The 19,453-nt window shown below is 45.1% G+C and overlaps 1 protein-coding gene across 2 annotated transcripts; it reads right to left on the minus strand.

Annotated features, from left to right (window-relative positions):
- Positions 1-839: 839 nt before the first annotated feature.
- On the minus strand, positions 840-18,785 carry LOC127591376 (E3 ubiquitin-protein ligase UHRF2-like). 2 transcript variants are annotated; one of them, XM_052051482.1, is made up of 16 exons: positions 18,413-18,785; positions 10,212-10,616; positions 9,513-9,805; positions 7,519-7,737; positions 7,320-7,429; positions 6,277-6,463; positions 5,882-6,005; positions 4,834-4,941; positions 4,651-4,755; positions 4,466-4,572; positions 3,721-3,883; positions 3,189-3,326; positions 2,846-3,089; positions 1,813-1,961; positions 1,599-1,697; positions 840-1,477 (listed from the first exon to the last, which is right to left on the minus strand). In XM_052051482.1, exons 1-16 carry the CDS (start codon positions 18,563-18,565, stop codon positions 1,331-1,333), a joined length of 2,751 nt encoding a protein of 916 aa, XP_051907442.1. In that variant the 5' UTR covers positions 18,566-18,785; the 3' UTR covers positions 840-1,330. The 2 variants fall into 2 exon arrangements, with proteins under 2 accessions (XP_051907442.1, XP_051907443.1); XM_052051483.1 differs by lacking the exon at positions 18,413-18,785 and adding an exon at positions 11,393-11,528.
- Between the last annotated feature and the right edge of the window lie 668 nt (positions 18,786-19,453).

The following is a 19,453-nucleotide window of genomic DNA, read 5'->3' on the forward strand; positions in this document are numbered from 1 at the left end:
TAGAAGCGAGGACGACATCAGAACAAACACGACAAGCCCACCAAGGAAATGTCTCTTGACAAGAAAACGTGTGACGTAACCATAAAGGAGGTGAGAATTTGAAATCCTGCCAACCGTCAACATTTGAATGCACCATAACAGGGATTGGGGTGGGGGGTATAAGATGTGCCAGAGTGGGAGGGGGTCAAAGACACATCAATTGGATGTGACAAAGCTGCATCGAAGGGCCACATTATCTAAGATGTGTCAAGTGGATGTAGCATTAAACGTGTCACATCGGGTGTAACATCAAACACACCAAAAACTTGTTGTATCATGAAAGACAATTCAAAACAGGGTGCCTGATCAAATCGCTGTCGAATGACTGTATGTTCAAAGACACATGACATGGGGTACATCGAGCGCACCTCAAATGAGCGTACCATCAAAGACACTTCGAACGGGGCATATCGAGACTTGTGAAATGGGACGCATTCTTCAAAATGGGTTTCAACAACACAACGAATGAGACTATAACGACATGGTCCCGGAATGTTTAACTGTGTCCTCAAAGACACGCCAAATGGGGTTGGGAGTGGGGCAACATCAAAGATGTTAATCATCATCAAAGTGCGTGGATGGTACAGATAAATGCAGGTTGGCAGACATATGACATACCAAATTTCGTCAAACGGTGGCCTCCGTTTGACGATACGCCTCCCTCAAGCCAATTTTGTGTGCTCTCTGCAGTCGAGTCGAGACCTGTGATGGGAGAATTCTGATTTCCCAGGAATGTTGTACATAGAACATAGTTAACTTTGTCTTATGTTGTAACGTCTCAATATATATATTTTAATTGCTTTTTTTTTGGGGTGGGGGGGTATTTTTATTTTAGTCTTTTCAAATAGCGAATATTGGCTGATTAAATCAGCCGGGCAAAAACAATACCAACATGTAAGGTAATTGGAAGTGTGTAGCAAACTGTTTGGTGACCCCTGTTGCAGAGTATCGAAGTGTGTGTGTGTGTGCGTGTGGCGGGCTCGTGAGTACGTGCGTTCAAGTCCTTGGTGTGAAATCTCAGGCTGGTGAGGTTTGCAGAGAAAACGGATGAGGTCGGAAGCTACTGAGGTGCTTTGTGTGCTCACTGATTGTATACATGAAATGGCTGTGATGCACTATACATGTGCCCATTGGGGAAGTGCAATGCATCCCTTAAAGTGGAGCTTTCAACAGTGTGTGTGTGAATGTGTGTGTGTGTGCGTGTGTGTGTGTGTGTGTGTGTGTGTGTGTGTGTGTGTGTGTGTGTGTGCGCGCGCGTGTGTGCGCCTTCCTGTTTGGAGCGTCATGGCTCTCATCGGCCCTTCGTGTAGCCAGGAAAGAACTGGTCCAGCAGAAGCTGTAGAGTCTTGTTTTGCGTCATGACGTAGTCCTTGCCCAGGTCGTGGCGGCAGGCGGGACAGGTGTACACCTCTGCCCGGAACGAGCGCTGGAGGCACGTCTAAGCACGCAGAGAAAAAGTAGTCCCTTTATACTCGTTTTTTAAAAAATAGGATTATTGTGATATTGTTGAGAAATAAACCCCCAGGCCCCGCCCCCCCCCAAAAATAATTTTGTTTTACCTTGCACACGTTGTGCGAGCAGACGGTGGTGATGGGCTGGAAGGCCAACTCCTGGCAGCAAACGCACATGAAGATCTGCTCCATCTTACGCAGGAAGTTCTCCAAAGCACAAAAGAAAATGTACGTTTCATTTTTTTAAAAGTGGTTGGAGGGGATTGCAGATAACATCCCACATTGTATTTGCATATTCCTTTATGAGCGATACAGAACATACTGGTCCCTCTGCGAGGTGTCCCAGGGCTTCGTCCCACAGCTTCTTGTTGGCCGCGTCCTCTCCGATCAACTGCCGCTGCTGCTCCGACAGCACGAAGGCCTCCTCCACCTTCGGGCGCTTGGTGGGCGGCTCGGATGCCGGTGACGAATCTGGGATTATTAAACAATACACACACAAACGATTATTATTATTATGATTATTATTATTTGATCAGGAGGAATCGTTCAAGCAATACCCGATAGAGACTCTATGGGGGTAACAACTTCAGAAAAACACACACCACCTGTTTACCCAATCATCCAATGCAGTTTCTATCTGTTCTCCTGTGACGCCAGCAGAGGGCGCAAGTGATCCACACTTAACGAGTGTATTTTCTCCAATAATTGTCTCAAAAAGACTGCGGGTTGCAGAAAAAAATAAACACCTCCCTCATATAAATGCCCAATAATTAATATTTCCTGAAATAATGCCTCTTAATCCATTGTTTCTGTGTACGACATCAACTTAAAAAAAAATAAACACCTCCCTCAACTAGACGCTTCCTTTTACCCCTCTGGAAAATGCCATTCGTCTGAATCCGGTCGCCTGTCACATTAGCACAAATTCCTCGTCTTCGTCTCTGTGGAGGTGTGAAGACAAATAAACAGCAGCCTTTGGTTCCACAGGGAAATGCCTTTTCTTTGTCTTTTCATTAATGCACACCTTACTACCGCATTTCCTCCCCAAAATGGCCTCGGAGAGTCTTTGTGAGCGTGCAACATCCCATAAAATTAAATTAAATGCCTCCTTCAAATGCCTCTTTTTCTTTTTAATTAGGAAAAACGCGATGAAGCAATAATAGTTCATACACTATTGAAAGTGTTGATAACCCAAACAGCAGCATTTTAACCGCCTTCCCAATGAATGAGTGTCTAGACCTGCCTGACCCATTCTACAGTTCTGTAAATTAAAAAAAATTAAAAATTTAAATGAAAAAAAAAGACAAATAAACAAAATAAAACTTTCCACAAACAAGCAAACAATCACCACTTACCAGAGTCCTTGATGGTTTTCTGATCGCCGTTACTCTGCGGCCTTTCCTCCTCTTCCTCCTCCACGGCAGCCATCAGGTGCTCGTATTCTTCGTCCTCCTCTTCCTCTATTTTGAGCTGCTTCCGTGGCCGGCCCCTCCCCCGTCCCCTCCCGGAGTGGTGCTTACTCCGACCGCCGCGACCGGGCCGGGCGATGGCCTCCTTCTTTGTCTTGTTCGCCATGACTGCCTGGTAGCCTGGTGGGTACTGCACGGACATAAACCCACACACGGCCGGTGGTGGGAAGTAATGTGGGGGTGGGGGTGGGGGCAACGTGAAGGAAACAATAATTTCATGCCGTCTCACCTGGATCAATAGTCCCAATTTCTTGATCCTGTCCAGACCTTCAGGTGTCCATGGTGCTGGTTCCTGATCGTCCCGTCTCAGCAGGTACCTCCACACCAAGTAGCCGCACTTGCCGATCTCTGGCCAATATTTCACCACCTGCAACAAAAGGCAACAACATTTAAACGCACGATCTGTAAAAACGGTGCTCACGACATCGAGCAATAATTTTTTTCTCAGAGGAATCTATCCTCAGCCATATGCTGAAATATTTACCTTTTTATGTTTTTGTGCTCTTTATGAGTATCGCAACAAAGGGATGGCTAATAGGAAAGTAGTAATTGTGTCAAGAAGTACAGTCTGTTGAAATGACAACTCTTGACTTAGGTTTTCTTATAACAGGGAGGAGTTAAGTTTAGCCCGGGTTGTTAGTGGAGTGTTTTCCACATGAGCATTTTATCCTTGGGTAACCAAACAAGTATGAGTGAAAGTAAACTCAAAACTTGCTGTGAAAGTGAACACCGGACACAACAGAGCCCTTCACTTCCTTCACCTTGTAGATGCCGTCGTAGCGGTTTCCTTCCTCGGGGGCGTATTTGCTGATGCGGCGGCCTTTGGAACTGCGCACCACTCTCACCGGCTTCCCAGCCCGCCAGTTCCGGGACTCGGCTCCATCTTTGTCATTTAGTGGGGCGTCACAGTTGAGCGCCAATGCTCTGCAAGTACACCAAATCTATCATGTATAGTTGTTACAGTATGGGAAATGGACTTGACGGAAAGGTGCGACGATCCGGAGAACCTTTCAAACAATGGGCGGAGGTCAGCATGAAACGCTCAATAAAAACTCAAAGGTAAGCAGAGCTGCATTGAGTAAAGTGCTGGACTCTTATAATGGAAATCCATCTACTTTCCGATTCGCTTATCCTCACAAGGCTCGCGGGGGGTGCTGGAGCCTATCCCAGCTGTCTTCAGGCATTAGGCGGGGGGACACCTTGAACCGGTTGCCAGCCAATCTCAGGGCACACAGAGACGTACAGCCATCAGCGCTCACACTCACACCTAGGGACAATTTAGAGTGTTCAATCAGCCTGCAATGCATGTTTTTGGAATGTGGGAGGAAACCGGAGTACCCGGAGAAAACCCACGCAGGCCCGGGTAGAACATGCAAACTCCACACAGGGAAGCCGGAGCTGGAATTGAACCGGTACCTCTGCACTGTGAGGTCAACGCGCTCACCACTGGGTCACCGGGCCATCCGTTATAATAATAATAATAATAAGCAAAACAAAAAACTTTACCGGTTCATGTGGGTCAACGTCTGGTCAAACGAGTGCTCTCCAATTCGTTTGTTTCCAGAGAGGTCACGGCCTCCGCTTCCTGTGTATGTGAACTCATCCCCCCGGTCCTAAACAAAGTCACGTAAATAGTATTCCACAAGAAAGTCAACCAGAAGAAATCCAGCACTAAATAACACGTGACCCACCACTTCATCCTCAAAGCCGCCCGCCAGCACCAGCGAGTAGGAGCCGTCGTTACTGCGACCGTGGATGCCGCCAACGTGCGGCCTGTGAACTCCCGCCTCGCTCACCTGAGGATGCAAAAATAAGAGCGGGCGGAGGAAAATTAAACGCGTCGGTTTACACCTCGCAACAAGATGGCAGCCAACCTGAACTCGGAATTTCCATGTGGTTCCCACAGGAACGCCGGGAATGGGTCCATAGTGGTTGGAGGGAACAATCGTGCACTCCTTGGTACGTCCCACACAGGCCATGCCCTGAAAAGAACATCAAAAGATCACATCGACACACACGCAGTTATAAAAAAAAAGCTAGATAAAACCAATTGTGCAAAACCAAGTGAATATTTTGACAGAAGAATGTCCGAGAATTTTTATTAAACCATCTGCGAACAGTTTTACACTGGGGGGGGGGGGGGGGGGTGCTTCCTTCAAAGTGTAACGCGTACGGCGTAATGCGAATAAAAGTGGGTGGTGGGGGGGGGGGGTTATCTAAAAGAAGCTACAATTTAGGACAACGCTGGCTGTGATATCATGGCTGTTAAATGTGACAACATAAGACATACACAACACGAACTGTTTTAAATTAGCCCACAGACAGGGAATGTTCCACAGAAGAAACGAGGTATTTTTCCCATGACAAGTCCAGGAAAGTGTCTCGGTCACGCTCAGCGGCATTGTTCTCGTAACCAAAAAAGGTTTTAAAAAAAAGAAATGGCGGAAAATAAGAGATCAGCAAGCCGCTGTTTGCCAGCCCTTGACATTATTATTTATATAAAGTACATAAATAATAAAGTAAATATGTTTTATGGGTCCCCCGCAAAGCCATTGAGAAGAAAATTTGCCCCTTGACACCAATTTCACCAATCCAATTGGATAGACGTGGCTATCACAAAAGAATGCACGAAAAAGTCTTCACGACTCGGGCCCAAAAGTGAACAGAAAGAGAGCCGTTTTGGTTTAAAGCGGCCTACTCGGGGATTTGTCCAAATACCTCCCAATTAGAGGCAGGAATCCTTGACAGATAGGCGGCGCTACGTTGCCTAGCTTTTTTTTCTCCCGTCGCCATCTCCTGCGGGTGGAGCCCGCTCATATTTTGCAGATCATTTCAAAGACTTGCTGTGACAAAAAGGGCGCAAGAGCTCTTTTGCCTCTGCTCCCATTTTCAATTTGCCTTATTGTGGATTTTTACACTCACCTTGCCCCAATCCCGTTGACTCTCGGTGGTGGCCGATGGCATTTTGGCTCTCTTTTTGCTAGCTTTGAGCTTTTCCCCGGCCTTGACCACTTCGCTGGTGTCATTTTTACAGGTGGGACAGTACCTGGTGGCAACACATGGGAAGAGGTTATGCGCCGATGTCAGCTTGTAGCAGGTACAAAACAGGGAGAGCTATAAATAGAAAAATAGCGGGTGGGCTCTTCCTGCCTTTGCATCAGCAAACCCACGCGCTTGTTTGGCAGTCAAGACACGCAGGATTAGCTCATGGAATAAACCCTTTTTCCCCCTTTTTAGTTTGACACACGTCCATCAAGAACATATTTAAACCCGCCGTAACCCGCAGACGACAAGACGGCTGGGCGGCAGCATCTCACCAGTCCTCATCGTCCGGGATGGTGGCCAGCGGCGGGTTGAGGCAGTAGATGTGAAAGGCCATGTTGCACTCGTCGCAGAGTAGCTGCATGTGAGCGTCCTGCTTGCCGCCGCACACACAGCATGAGCAGAAGCGGCACTCGGCGTCCGGGTCGGCCTTACAGTGTTTGCATTCCGGCCCGCTCTTCCCTAAAACCGACAAGGGGGACAGCAAAACATGGAGTCTTATTTGTTAGAAGGGGTTTTCCAATATTTCGAGGCAGCTAGCTTCATCTCATTTTGGACCGCGGTAAATCTGAAATTACTATAAAATCAAAGATGCAAGCAGTGATGAACGGCCTACTAGATCCCTTTTCATGGCAGATACTTGAGATTTTCAGTAACTTAACATCACTAAGGATATTTGCTTCTATTTAGGGCTCAGTTAGGCGGATTTTCCAAAATGGCTTCCTCAAAACAAAATGGCTGACTTGAGACTTTTTTGTGCTGCCTTTTATAATGGACGTGTCCATCCCATTTTGAGCAGTGAAATTAGTATTGGGGGGCTATGTTTGTCTTTCTCAGAATCCTTAAAATGCTAGTCAAACTTTTACATCTTTGAGCCCTGAAAATTCACTCAAAAAAGCTACTTAAATTTTTTTTAATGGCTAACTTCCCATTAATTTCAGGCATGGATCATTGGCATGTTTTCGTGGGGCTTCTGATAATTTACATGCCTATGCGCCCATTTTCGTGTTGAATAGTGAAACTGGGTGTCTGCAACAATATTTTACTAACTTTTTAGGGGGCACCAAAAGGCAACACAGATAACACATAGCGATTCCAAGAGCGCTCGCGCCGTAAAAATAGTATAAAACCGATACATTTCCACTTGTGTTGATCAAGGAAGTTGAGCCATTTGTCCCTCCCGATATATCCTGAACTCGGGTACCATTTGATCAGTTCAAATGCCTATCGTTGATGTCATATTGCTCTTCTTTAACAACTATAATGATGCTAACTGAGACTTCATTTTCTGTTGTCAGTGTGGCTTTACGCTGCGCACTTTTAAATTGTCCATCTGAAGCCGACAGCGCCGGAGCTCCTGGTTTCTCCACCTGGTAGATTTCATCCAAAAAGTGAACTTTACAATCCCCGATCACGTCACCGGGACCCCTGGAGGAGGGTACGACACACAAAACAATGAGAAGATTAGCATATAGGGTGAAGGAGCTGAAGAAGGGGTGATCTTTCAAGAGCCTCACCCCAGGAGAATCTTGACTCTGAGCTCCTTGTTGGTGCGGGAGGCCTGATTGAGGGTCTGAATTTCCGCGTCGAACCAGAAGCCCCTCTCCTCTGGCGTTTCCATGTTGTAGTTGACAAACACGTGCATGCCCACCATGAGCTGGTCCCAGCGCAGCAGGGTCCGGGCACGTGGCCGCACATCTACCGCTCGCATCTCCACCAGACCATTTTCGGGGTAGCTGGCATAAGACGAGAAGGCCAGGTCAACTGGTCAGAAGCTGTACTGATCCCAAATGCAAAGCGACATTGCCATCAAATGACAGCTGTTCAGTTATTTTGAGGGTTTTTTTTTTTGTATAATTTTATGTAGAAGCTTGAATTTCACAGACAAACTGGGGGAAAACTCCTTTTCACCCCGACTCGATAAAACTTGCCAAATGCAACCGGTGATGGTGTTAAACTGTTTGATTTCAGTTGACAGATGAGTTATGGTAAATATTTATTGGGCACAATTACTGTTGAATGCTGTGCATCTCCAGCGAAACAAATCCCCCAAAAGCACACTGCGATTGGGTTTTCCCTGCCTATCAATGCTTCACGAGATAAATTACATTCCGTGGAAATCCCATCCTGTTAAAAAAAAAAAACACGGCGGCTCATCTTGTGCAGCTGCTCTTCTATTTTCAAGACCATGTGCCCAAGCAGGTGTTTACGGGGGAGAATGTATGTGCATGTGGGAGTGGGAAATCAAGCACAAGGGAAGGGAAAAAAAATTGCCCGCCCTTTCGCTTTCGAGAAGATGACAAAAAAAAAAACGCAGACAAAAAGCAGATTTTTTTTTTCACGGTAGGCCGACGGAAGGCAGGAGGTACTTTTTCGATTAAAATCGTTTTGCGATTTTAATAATTTAAGAAAAAAATCCTGCTGAAAATGGAGAGAACAAATGATCCACGATTAGTCACTTTTTAAATTTGGGGATTTTCAATTGCCTATTAAAAATGGAACAAGCGCATTATACATAGATTCAAATGACGTCGACAACCAAAAGCGCAAATTGGAAACGCTCACAAAAATACCCGCGGCGTCAGCCATGCCAAGGCGGCCATGTCTGAACGGCGACGCGTTCGCAGCAATTACAGACAAAAGCCGGAGGAGCGGCGGAAAAAAGTAATGCTCCCGAGAACGCGGGGGTAACCATGGAAACGCCGGCTTGCAGAATTAATTTGACAGGAAAAAAAAAAAAGAGAGGGGTACGCGCCAGATACGAGTCCAATTTGTGGGTCGCCATTGCTGAAGCACGCGTGCATTTTTATCGCCGTGCGCTTGCGTTCTACTAATCGGCGGCAACCCGATTTCCCGCCGCGCCGCAACATCTTGCATGACATACCGTATGCCACAGAGGAAGGCACACAAGCTCATTATCTCACTAGCAGGTAAAGCAACGACACTTCCGATCCGGTAGCTTGCGTTTCGTTTTCTCAAATAACGGCCCACCGTTTAATAAATGGTAAGAAAAAAAAATGCACACCTTCTTCAAATAATTGCTTTACGCCACAGTTCCAGTCAATAAAACTGAAGAACGATGAATATTGAATTTGGGCAAGAGAATTTTTAAAAAATGTGGGTTGATGAATTCTAGCTGACTTTTGTCAAGAGAATTATGTTACATCCCGAAATGCCAGTCTTCAATTCACCCAACATGGATGTTTTTAGTATGCGGGAGGACGCTGGAGTACCCAAAGAAAACCAACGCGCGAGAGGGAAAACATGCTAACTCCACACAGGACGACCAGAGCTGATCTTAGAACTTACCGCCAGGTCAGCATGATGCTTTGCCATTTCTAGTAGCTTATCTTTTTTTTTTTAAACGACAGTTTCAAATCATTTTTCCCCCAAAATACGGGTGTTAAAAAAAGATGAAAGGCAACCCTTCTAATAGACACCCATCCCATCTGCGGTTGAGTAAACAAAGACCATCAGCCAGTATTTTCCAGCACGACGAAACAGCACTTACTCTTCATATTTAATGTGATAGACGACATCCTCGTCGGTGGAGTCCGTCTGCGATGTGGATGCGCCGTTGCTCTCCGAGTTTAACGCATTGACGTTATTCCTGACATTGTCCGTGCTTTGGCCCGGGCCGAGGGGCTGCTGGCCCTGCTCGCTCTCCAGCTTTCCGTTAGTCCTTTTCGGGGGTCGCCCCACCTTGTTTTTGACGGGTCCTTTAGGGGCGCGGCTCACGTTCTCCACGCAGGCCTCAAACCAGGCGCCCACGCTCACATCCCTGCAGTCTACCAGCTCGTTAATCTGGAGGCGGAAAATGGGGGTGCCATTAGGCCGGTCACAAAAACAAATGTTTTCCGTGCTTTTGTTTTGGTCCCTTCACATTTACAACAAAAACAATATGAATTACAGGCAGAACATTTTGACTGTTAAACAGTTCTTCGTCTTTACAACAGAGAAGAATCGACATTTTTTGTTGTTGCAAATTCTGGGGGGTTGGAGTGTTTTTGATTGAATGTATTCATCTATAAAATTAAAAAAAATAAGAATTTATATATATATATGTGTAAATATATATAATCATACTAAATATATAGAAATATTTAGTATGATTATGACTTTATATAATTCCCAGTTGGTTTCCCATTGACAAGGTTTACGGCTGTACAATTCCTACAAATCGAATAAAACAGGCCAGTCCAAGACTTACTTTGTATTTCCCAATTCCCGGGTCCACCAGTGTGTTCTTGCTGGATGTAGGGAGTTGGGTATCGCGCGTCGGACTCGAGGGCTTGAACCCATTTTTGGTGCCGGCTGAGTTATTGAGGGCAACGGCTTGGTCTGGCTTGGGCTCATTGGCAGTCTCGGCCGCGGCGCTGCAGTCATTGTCTTTATCGGTGGAAGTTTCCATTGCAGCGGGGGAGACGGGAGCTGGGCGGTCGGGGCTTTCAGCTCGAGGGACAGCGGAGGCCGCGGCAGGGGCCGAAGTGCACGCCACACTGTGCGGTTCCTTGGTCACGGGGCTGTCCGCAGGGTCTGTTTGGGAGCGAATCAGCAGCTGGACAATGTCATTGAGACCCACGTTGTAGTCAAACAGCGTCTGGCCATCTTCCATCTGGTGAAAAAAAAAAACACAAAAAGAGGTGACTGAGATACAACGTGTACTAACGGTTACTGTCAGGGCCAGCCAATCAAAACTTCCAGAGAGAAAAGCAAATGGTGGAAAACACAGGCTTCTAATGTTAATGATCAATCAAAAAGGCAACACCGGAGCAACTGGAAACATCCATCAGTCACGTCCTAATACTTTTGCTCACTTGAAAAGCGGGTGCCTTCAAACAAAAGGTGCTGGGCCCTGATTGGTTTTCCACATCTTGATGTACATGCCATGAAATAAAAGCTGACGTTCTGAACTTTTGTCTCATTCATCTTTCAATCCGAAAGCCAAATGCAGATGCAGTTTATCACCAAAAACGAAGGAATTGAAAACATAAGCGGACAACGACCCACCGCTGTTACACCAAAACGGCAAGCAGCCTGTCAAGGACAAACAAGGTACACGGCTACATTCGATCGCCGCTCTCTGGGGCTTACAGAGAAGAAGCTTTCAAGAAGCAAACGGGCGGCATTTAAGGACGTTGCCGAACGAGCACTAAAATCATCCGGCGGTCCATCTTGCTTACGAGCGATACTGATTTCAAACATGCGTGCGTTTACAAAATGGAAGTAAAAAGATGCGGAACCGTGCTGTTTTTTTGCGAAAATTTTATGAGGGGAAAGAAACGATGGGTTGCCATGACGACCAAACGGGAGCATGCCCGATCTCCTACCCCCCAGCCCTCAACATCCCTCATCCACGTGAACCTGAATGTGTAAATAATCAAAAAGTACCATCAACGCGCCGCCGATTTTTGCAGACTTTTCAGAGCGCGGTTTGCTAAATTGACCATCTATTCGCGTCCATAAGTCAGCGTGACTCATTTACAGGCGTCAGCCATTCATCTCCATGTCCATTGTGTGCCGCCGAGCCGAGCCGAGCATGGCCGCCACCGCGCCTCCAGGAAGAGACTATTTGAAGGCGTAGCGATTTGGGTGTGGGCGAGGGTGGGAGGGTACACCCCCCCCATCCCCTCTCTAGTTTTAATTGTCTGGCAAAATGTAGAACAGAGAAGCAGCGGTGAAAACTGTGCAGCCACCTGACCCAACCTTAGTTTTCCATTCAGGTCCCTGTTTAACCTTCACCAGGTGACCGCGTTGGGAAACATGAGGCTAGATTTTCAGAAGAAAAAAAAAACGCAGCGGAATTGCACGCTCCGCATTAAAACCGAATCACATCTCGGGAGCTCTCGCTATTCCCCCCCCCCCGCCCTCCCCTCCGGCAACTTTATTACCACCACAGCGCAAACGGCACCCTCGCTGTGACAGCCCCAGTTTTTCCCAATCACAACACCCTCAGCAGCCGACAACACAAAGAGACACATCGCGCAGAAAAGGGGACGTTTGATGCGAATCCGTCCAGATTTCTCTCCGTGTGCCGGACCGAGCATGGGTATAAGTCTATTCCCGGTCATAAATATTGCAGTAGAATATAAACACACGTTGCCTCTGGTATCCTCGTTTTATGACTCAGTGAAATGTCACGCAGTGTTCTACTTGCGGACGTCTGATCCGAACGACGCTATGGACAGACTGGAGACACTTCGCGTGATGAAAAAGGCTAGCAACAAACCAAAGCAAATCAACTGTGTGTGTGTGTGAATGTGCAGTGGAATGAAACAAGCCCAACTCTCCGCAGGGCTAATTTCTCTTCAGTTATTTCTGCCGGCATCCTTTCAAACGGCGCTTTCCACATTGTTGCAGGTACCAAAGACGAATATCAAACAGTGACAAGCAAAAGACTTGTGGCTAATATCAAAAACAACCCCCCTCCCCATCAAAAAACAAAAACAAACAGAAGAGGAAAAAAAAGCACTTCCTGCTGTGGGCAACGATGCGAGGCGAATCTTGTCGAATTTGAACTTGTGTCACGTTTCCTTTATCTGATCCTGTCTGTAAATAGGAAATTTAAAATATTAATTAGGCGCCAACACTGTGTCCACATGGTGTCTAGCGTTCAAATAACAACACAAAAGGCACATGTACACGGTGGAAAATAGACTTTTGTGTGTTTCCATCGAGTGCCAAGCCCGATAGCTTCGTGCCTACAGACAATGGAAAACGGCATAGAAGGGTTCACGGAATTATCAACAATGTTGTGGCGTTATCGCTCATCAAACAAGAGATGTTTACACAAATGGTGCAACAAAACACAAAGACAGACAGTAAAATATATTCTCTTTAATCCTCTTCGAAAAATGATGCTCATGGTCAGGATGGCACCACCTCTGCCTCAATTTGAGCCAGGAAAAACTCTGTGTGGAGCTAATTTACAAAACAACTGCTCATGCAGTGGTTCTCACTGATGACGGTAAAAAAAGCCTCCTCCCCCCCCAAAAAAAACCCAGCCACTTTCAAGCAATGATCACACTTCTGTGTGAAACTTGACAATAATTCAGCAGCTTGGTCATGATGTCCTGCCTCCACAAGTTAAATTTGGCCGTTTCGTTTGGAGCTTGCTTGTCTCCAGAAGTCTTCAATAGCAAAATTGTAATAATAATTACAATAATAACAATAATAATAATAATAATAACAATAAAATAAAGTATCACTAGATCCGTTGATAGTCTAACAACTGTGACAAAATATCAAGTGTAGAATAATTTACCTTTTCTGTATTTTGAAAACTATTTTATTAACACTGCTGGGAACTATTTAAATAGTTAGTAAATAAACAAACAAACAAGCAAACAAACAAACAAATAAATAAAAATGCAGAATAAGACCGATGAAGCACAGCCGGGTCGTGATCAATAGACTTTGAAGCGAGTGAGGAGAGGGACTGCAGTGTTATTTTTCCGACAGGATAAAACGGTGTGAAACCAGAGCTTCCCCCCACAGCATTGGCAGCTATCCGAAACGATTTTCGCCTTCGCCCTCCACCCACAGCGCGTCTCGGCAAAGAGCTGAGCAAAATAGGTCACATTTCCAAAAACAATGACACGGGCCGTGGGGCGTGTCAGCCATCCGCTAAATTCACGCTAAAGGCCTTTTACCCCAGAAGGACTGGTTTAACAGTTCGGGATATAGGAAATAGAAATGACACTTCTTAAACAGAGATTCACTTGAATAATAACAAATAATCACCAATACGAGCAACGTTTTCAGTAACATCTTAACGTTTCTTAACTCGGATTCATTGGGAAAATAAGCTAACTGCTCAGTTAGCTTCATCGTCGATGGTGGAATGTGGAGGACATTCTTCACGCTCAAGTCGAAGAATTGTCAGAATTAGCGAAGCGCTGTAACAACGTTTTCAAAGACAGCACTACTTCGAAATGGAGGTCAACCGGCGGAAGGGAAAACGTTGCGTTTCGACATGAGAGGTGACACTGCAGTTGGAGACGGGGGAACCGTGTGCAAAGATTCCTGATCCAGAGCCTTTCTTTGTCTGGTGACCGTCCATGAAGCGCACGAGTACAAACACGCTTGGCTGCGTCAAAACTGCCCAAAGTGGAGCCATCGAAAAACCTCCAAGCATGTGCAATAATCAAAAAGTTGAAGCCTTAACTAGGTCACCGCAAGAAGGCGCGCACGTGCGTCCGCGCGGCATTTGTGTGTTAAGCTTTTCCGACGAGTCGACAATAGGCAACGACTCACGGCGGGAGACGGCACAAACTGGTAACGCATGAAACATGTTGAACCGTTTAATAAACAAGCCGACCTTTCTTTCGTTTTTTTTTCTCCTTAACTGAAAGGCCGAGTGGAAGCGACCGTGGGCACGAGGTAGCAAGGCCGCGTGGACAACAGAAGGTGTGTGCGTGTACGTGTCGTGAAAAATGGCCACACGAGACGCGGCAAAGTGAAACACAAGTAAGCACGGCAAATAAAACCCCGAACAGCGATGGCGTCGAGACCCTCGCGGGGGCCTGCATTGAGCTGGAACGTATGTGTGTGTGCGTGTGTGTTGAGTGTGCAAGCGTGTGTGCTTGTGGTGGTGGGGGTAAACAAGACGCCATTTTGAAAAGGAATTAAGACAGAGCTTTTCCCGTGCGCGGGAGGGCACGAGCTCATGTCGGACTGGGTGTCGCTGGCTCATTCCATGCATTACTCGGCGCTCGGAAATCCCCGAATCAAGCCTCCCCTGCTCATTTTCTAGCTAGACTGAGGAGGAAATGCGGGATTTTGCCGTAGCGCAGTCCTCGCCGTTGCCAGCATAGCCAGCAAACCCCCCCGCCCCCCAACCTCCCCAAACTGCTTTGTGACATAACCCAGCTAATAATTAAACCGTGAATCAACCGCCATGTCTTTTTGCAACATCAAATCTACGCGTTTTTCGGGGCTTTCGTTTCGACATATTCGCGGAGGTTAGGGATCAAAAACCTACCGCGAATAACAAAAATTACACGCACACACACAAAATTAGCATAGCCTTGTAGTTGCCTTGATTTATGAGTACTCCCCCAGGCCTTCAGATGTTTGTGTCGCTAGTAGGGCGATACAATTAATACAATTCAAACTGACTTAGCAAAGAAGTTGAATGCTATTTTCAAATCAAAAAGGCTTCAATATGATTGGCTGATACCAACTATTTTTAAATATACCGCATGTATGCTTTATTTATTTATTAGAGTGTCGAAATAAGTGTGTTCCACAACCATATATATCATTATTTCATGAATAGCTAATAGTTGTAGTCATGTGTTGAGTATTAGTTGAGTTCACCAAATCTGAAGGCCTTCGAGCAGCCCAGAGTTCTGGACTTGGAATACTTCAAGTCGCTTCCTTATCACCATGTTCTCTTCATTAACACTCCCAACGTATCTTTGTGAGAGACCTCAATTTCACAACAGGAAGTACCGGTAGTACGTTGGTCAGATTCTTTCATAAAGTACATTCTTATTCTAGCGATATTCATGTGACTGCAGGAAGTAGGACTCGGATGTAAACAACGAGGGTCCACACAACACGGTAAGAAACTTCCTGCGTCGACGCGGTCATAAAAAGAAACTCATTTGATAAATATTGTTTTTTTTCCAAAAGGAGCTTACATCATTAAAGTGGTTCAAAGAATTTGATGTGTATTCATATTTTTTGAGCGTTGAAACATTTTCTTGTCTTGTACCCTGAAAATAAATGGCAGAGTGAATAATCATGATTTCAATTATCACCAAAATCATCGGGATTATTTTTCCTATCCGAAACTGACACCTTCTCTTTTACCCGTTTAAGAAAACCACACTAGCAAACAGGATAACATGTATATAATAATAATAATAGTATGAGAATATTTACCGTTTTCATAGGTTGACATCTTCAATTAAACAATTTATGGATGATGAAAAACATTTGATTCATTTGATATTAAATGAGTTGTTCATTAATTGCCTGATCATTACGCCTCTAAAATCACCAAGCATACACAATGAGGCTTCAAAAATCCCGACAAATGATGACACTGAATCAAGCCGCTTTCAAACACCGTAGCCATGGGGCCTCCTGAATGCGTGAAAGCACGCGACGCTGAAAATGGATGCTGTCTGGCAACCCCGCCAGCTAGTTTGCGAGCTAATAGGCCTGAGCCTGGCAATAATAACTAAGTAACTTCCTTTTGCACCGGATAACCACTGATGCGAACAAAGGCGTTCAAGTTAGCGGGGGAGGGGCGGACTCATGCCCGACACCGAAGTGCATCACTGGGCGCCATTTTAGCCATGTGCCCCCCCTCCAAAAAAAATCTGCAAATGGTGAGAAACAGTTTAATGGTGTATCTCTGCAATTGAGGACTACTTCTATTTAGAAACAAATCTCATTTTATTTTCCAGGTTCTTTACACAATACCATATTACATATGTGAAAACGACAAAATATAATTCTTGTCCTCTAATTCACACCTTCCTATTAGACCCGTGGCCTTGTGCACTAAAGTAGATAAACCTCCCCAGCCACTATGCACTAAACTAAAACACGTTGTACCCTATTTAGCTATGTGACGCTAAATAAAATCCGACTGACAGATAAAATTGTTACCAATGAGTGTGCATTTTATGACACCCGATAGTGCGCTTGTAAAATCTTGACAGATCTAAAGAACTATCATAAAAGAGCTGATGCACCCCGTCATAGTAAACTTTTTTTTTTTGCCCATTGTCTTCAGTCAAAACAAAAGTGATGGCAAAGTCATCAAAAATGTCCTTAGCGAATCAGTCAAGTTTACACACCGCAATAAGAATACACACCGCAATCCTTTCTGCCTGACACGGAATAAAAATATGTAAAGTAAAGAAATGCATGACTTAACCGTGGCAGAACCATCGGGGCTCATCAAACCAGACACAATAAGCCGTAGCTTGGGGGACCATAAAATAATTTTCAATAAATGATCATTTATTCAAATAAAAATAAAGTTGTGGGGGCGGGGGCATGTGTGCCAATAAAACCAATGACACTCCCTATTAGAGAACGCTCCGCTCTGATTAAACTTTGACTTTATTATTTTAATATTCTAACTTTATCTTGGCAAAAATATTTTGAACTCTATGGATCTGTTATCATAACGCCACATATGTTTTCTCGATATGTACTTTATTGTTAATTTTGCTCGCAAATTTGTACTTTTACGCCATGCATTTGAAAACCGTACCTTCTACTCCTTACTCCGGCAAAGTAACTTTCTGAAATCTCCAGGGAAGACGAATATGAAAAAGAGTCCGCACACACCTGCCAAAATTTCACGTGCCTCATATTAAGCACGCAAAAAGTTCAGATTTTTTTAGTCGTCTTTTCCCGTGTTTTGATATTTCAATGTAACTAGTTTTTCAAAGGCACCACTCTATTTATCAACACTCCAGCAGCCCAAACTAACAAGTCAGCGAGAGATTGCACGATTATGTTTTTCACAAAAACCTGCCAGTTGAGAGTAGTTGTTGACTCTTTCTAGTCACTGTATAATCGGACCAAAACCAGCACGAGTATCCACTCTTTGAGTATTCGCTGATAACAAGTAATGATACCTCAAGTACTATTGATACATATAATTTAATTGAACACAATGACCAAAAACTGCGAACAAAGACCTTTCTTTCTGACACATCATATTTCGTCGATTTGTCAGTCTGCTGCAGTTTAGCGCAACTGCAGAGGACGACTTGCTTGATGTCATATTTTGTCTGTGTGTGTGCATGTTAAGTATCGGTGGCTGGTATCGGCAGCTTCCAATAATGCCTGATACCTTCAAATAAGATAGCTGGACTTGATACTCCATTTGGAATCTGAACTTTCTTGAACTGAAAAAAAGACGCTGGCTGAGTACTTGATACTGCGTTTGGAACCTGAACTTTCTTGAACTGAAAAAGACGTTGGCACAGTTCCTTAGTTTGTTTTACTCAAGTATCAGTACTAGTACTTAAAGTCAAGCATCTGCACTTGTACTTATAGTACAGAGGATGAATACTTTTGCCACCTCGATTTTAATCAAATCGATATAATGAGTTAATGACTTTAATTGATCCTAACGTGCAAAGCGGCATTAGTGAAGTGGATGGGTGCTCTCCTTCCGCTCTCACCTAGTCTACCGCGTCAATGTAAACAAACATGTCCAAGGCGCATGTTGTGTGTGCAGGGGGACTCCCAAAACAACTTGACATGACCGTGGGGACCACTCTTTGAAAACAGAGAGCGGAGGGGGGGGTTCTTGCGCAACAGCTATTGGCGAATTCCTATCAAAACAGGAAGCCACCGAGTGTCACTAGTTTTTCGCTGCATGGACATACATACATAAAATAAGACGAATGTTGCGTGACCAGGGTAGCATACCTGCTTGCCCCGGTAGAAGAGGCGCTGTTGCTGCGGGCTCACGTTGAAGATATCCCGAATTTTCACGCGGAGGGTTTCGATTTTGGTCAGCCTGGACAGATCGTCCACGGTTCGGGTCTCCTTCCCGTCTATGGTGCGGACCTGAATCCACATCGTCGCGCCGCCCCTGTTTAAAAACGTCTAGATTAAAATGCGCGATAGGGTGTTAGGAGGGGGAATTGTCGGATTCCTAAAAGGGGGCGCGGTGGTTCAGACGAACGCAATCCGAATCTCCATCGCGGTTTTTTCGCCGCAGAGGCAAAAAAAACGTCGGTCGGAGGACTAGTGTGTGCTGTGGCTCGTGCGGATGGTGTTTCACATGAGGTCGCGGCGCCAAGTGATTCTCGCGAGATCTCGGCCGCGAGACTTTCCGCTCTGTTGTTAAAGGAGCCGTTCACAACAACAACAAAAGTGTTCACCACCAGTTTGGTAGAAAGTACCTGAAAGACGTACTTGGGTAAAAATATGTTGACGGAAAATAATTTAGTTTAAGTCACCTTGTAAATTGTTACTTTTGTTTTGTGTGGTTGAACAAGCGCTCAACACAACTCAATTTTATGTATGCACTTTCCCAATCGGCATCCATTGCACCTTGTCATACTGGAAGAGAGATTCGACCATCTATGACCCTTCTCAATGTTTCTCAAAATTTTCCCCAGATGTTTTTTTTCCTTGGCCTCCTGGGGGTTAAGGTCAGGGGATGTCGTTAATATTTATCAACTGTGGGCATGTGAAGCCCTTTGAAACTGTTTGTTATTAAGGGCTATATAAATAAATGTGACTTGACTTGACTCATCATTATCGTCTCTCGAGGTCGATATGTTTTAATTGTGCAGGGTGCATCCCCTTTGTGGAAGAACAAGTGATGCCTTGGCTTCTTGCGACATCTAGCGATGGGAAATAAAAGGCCTGTGGCTCGAGTTTGACATTTATCAGGGTGTTTAAGATATTTGTAATGTTATTATTTAATCATGGCTATACACAATATGTCACCATAATAAG

Source organism: Hippocampus zosterae, chromosome 18, assembly GCF_025434085.1.
Source record: "Hippocampus zosterae strain Florida chromosome 18, ASM2543408v3, whole genome shotgun sequence".
In the NCBI taxonomy this organism is placed as follows: Eukaryota; Metazoa; Chordata; class Actinopteri; order Syngnathiformes; family Syngnathidae; genus Hippocampus; species Hippocampus zosterae.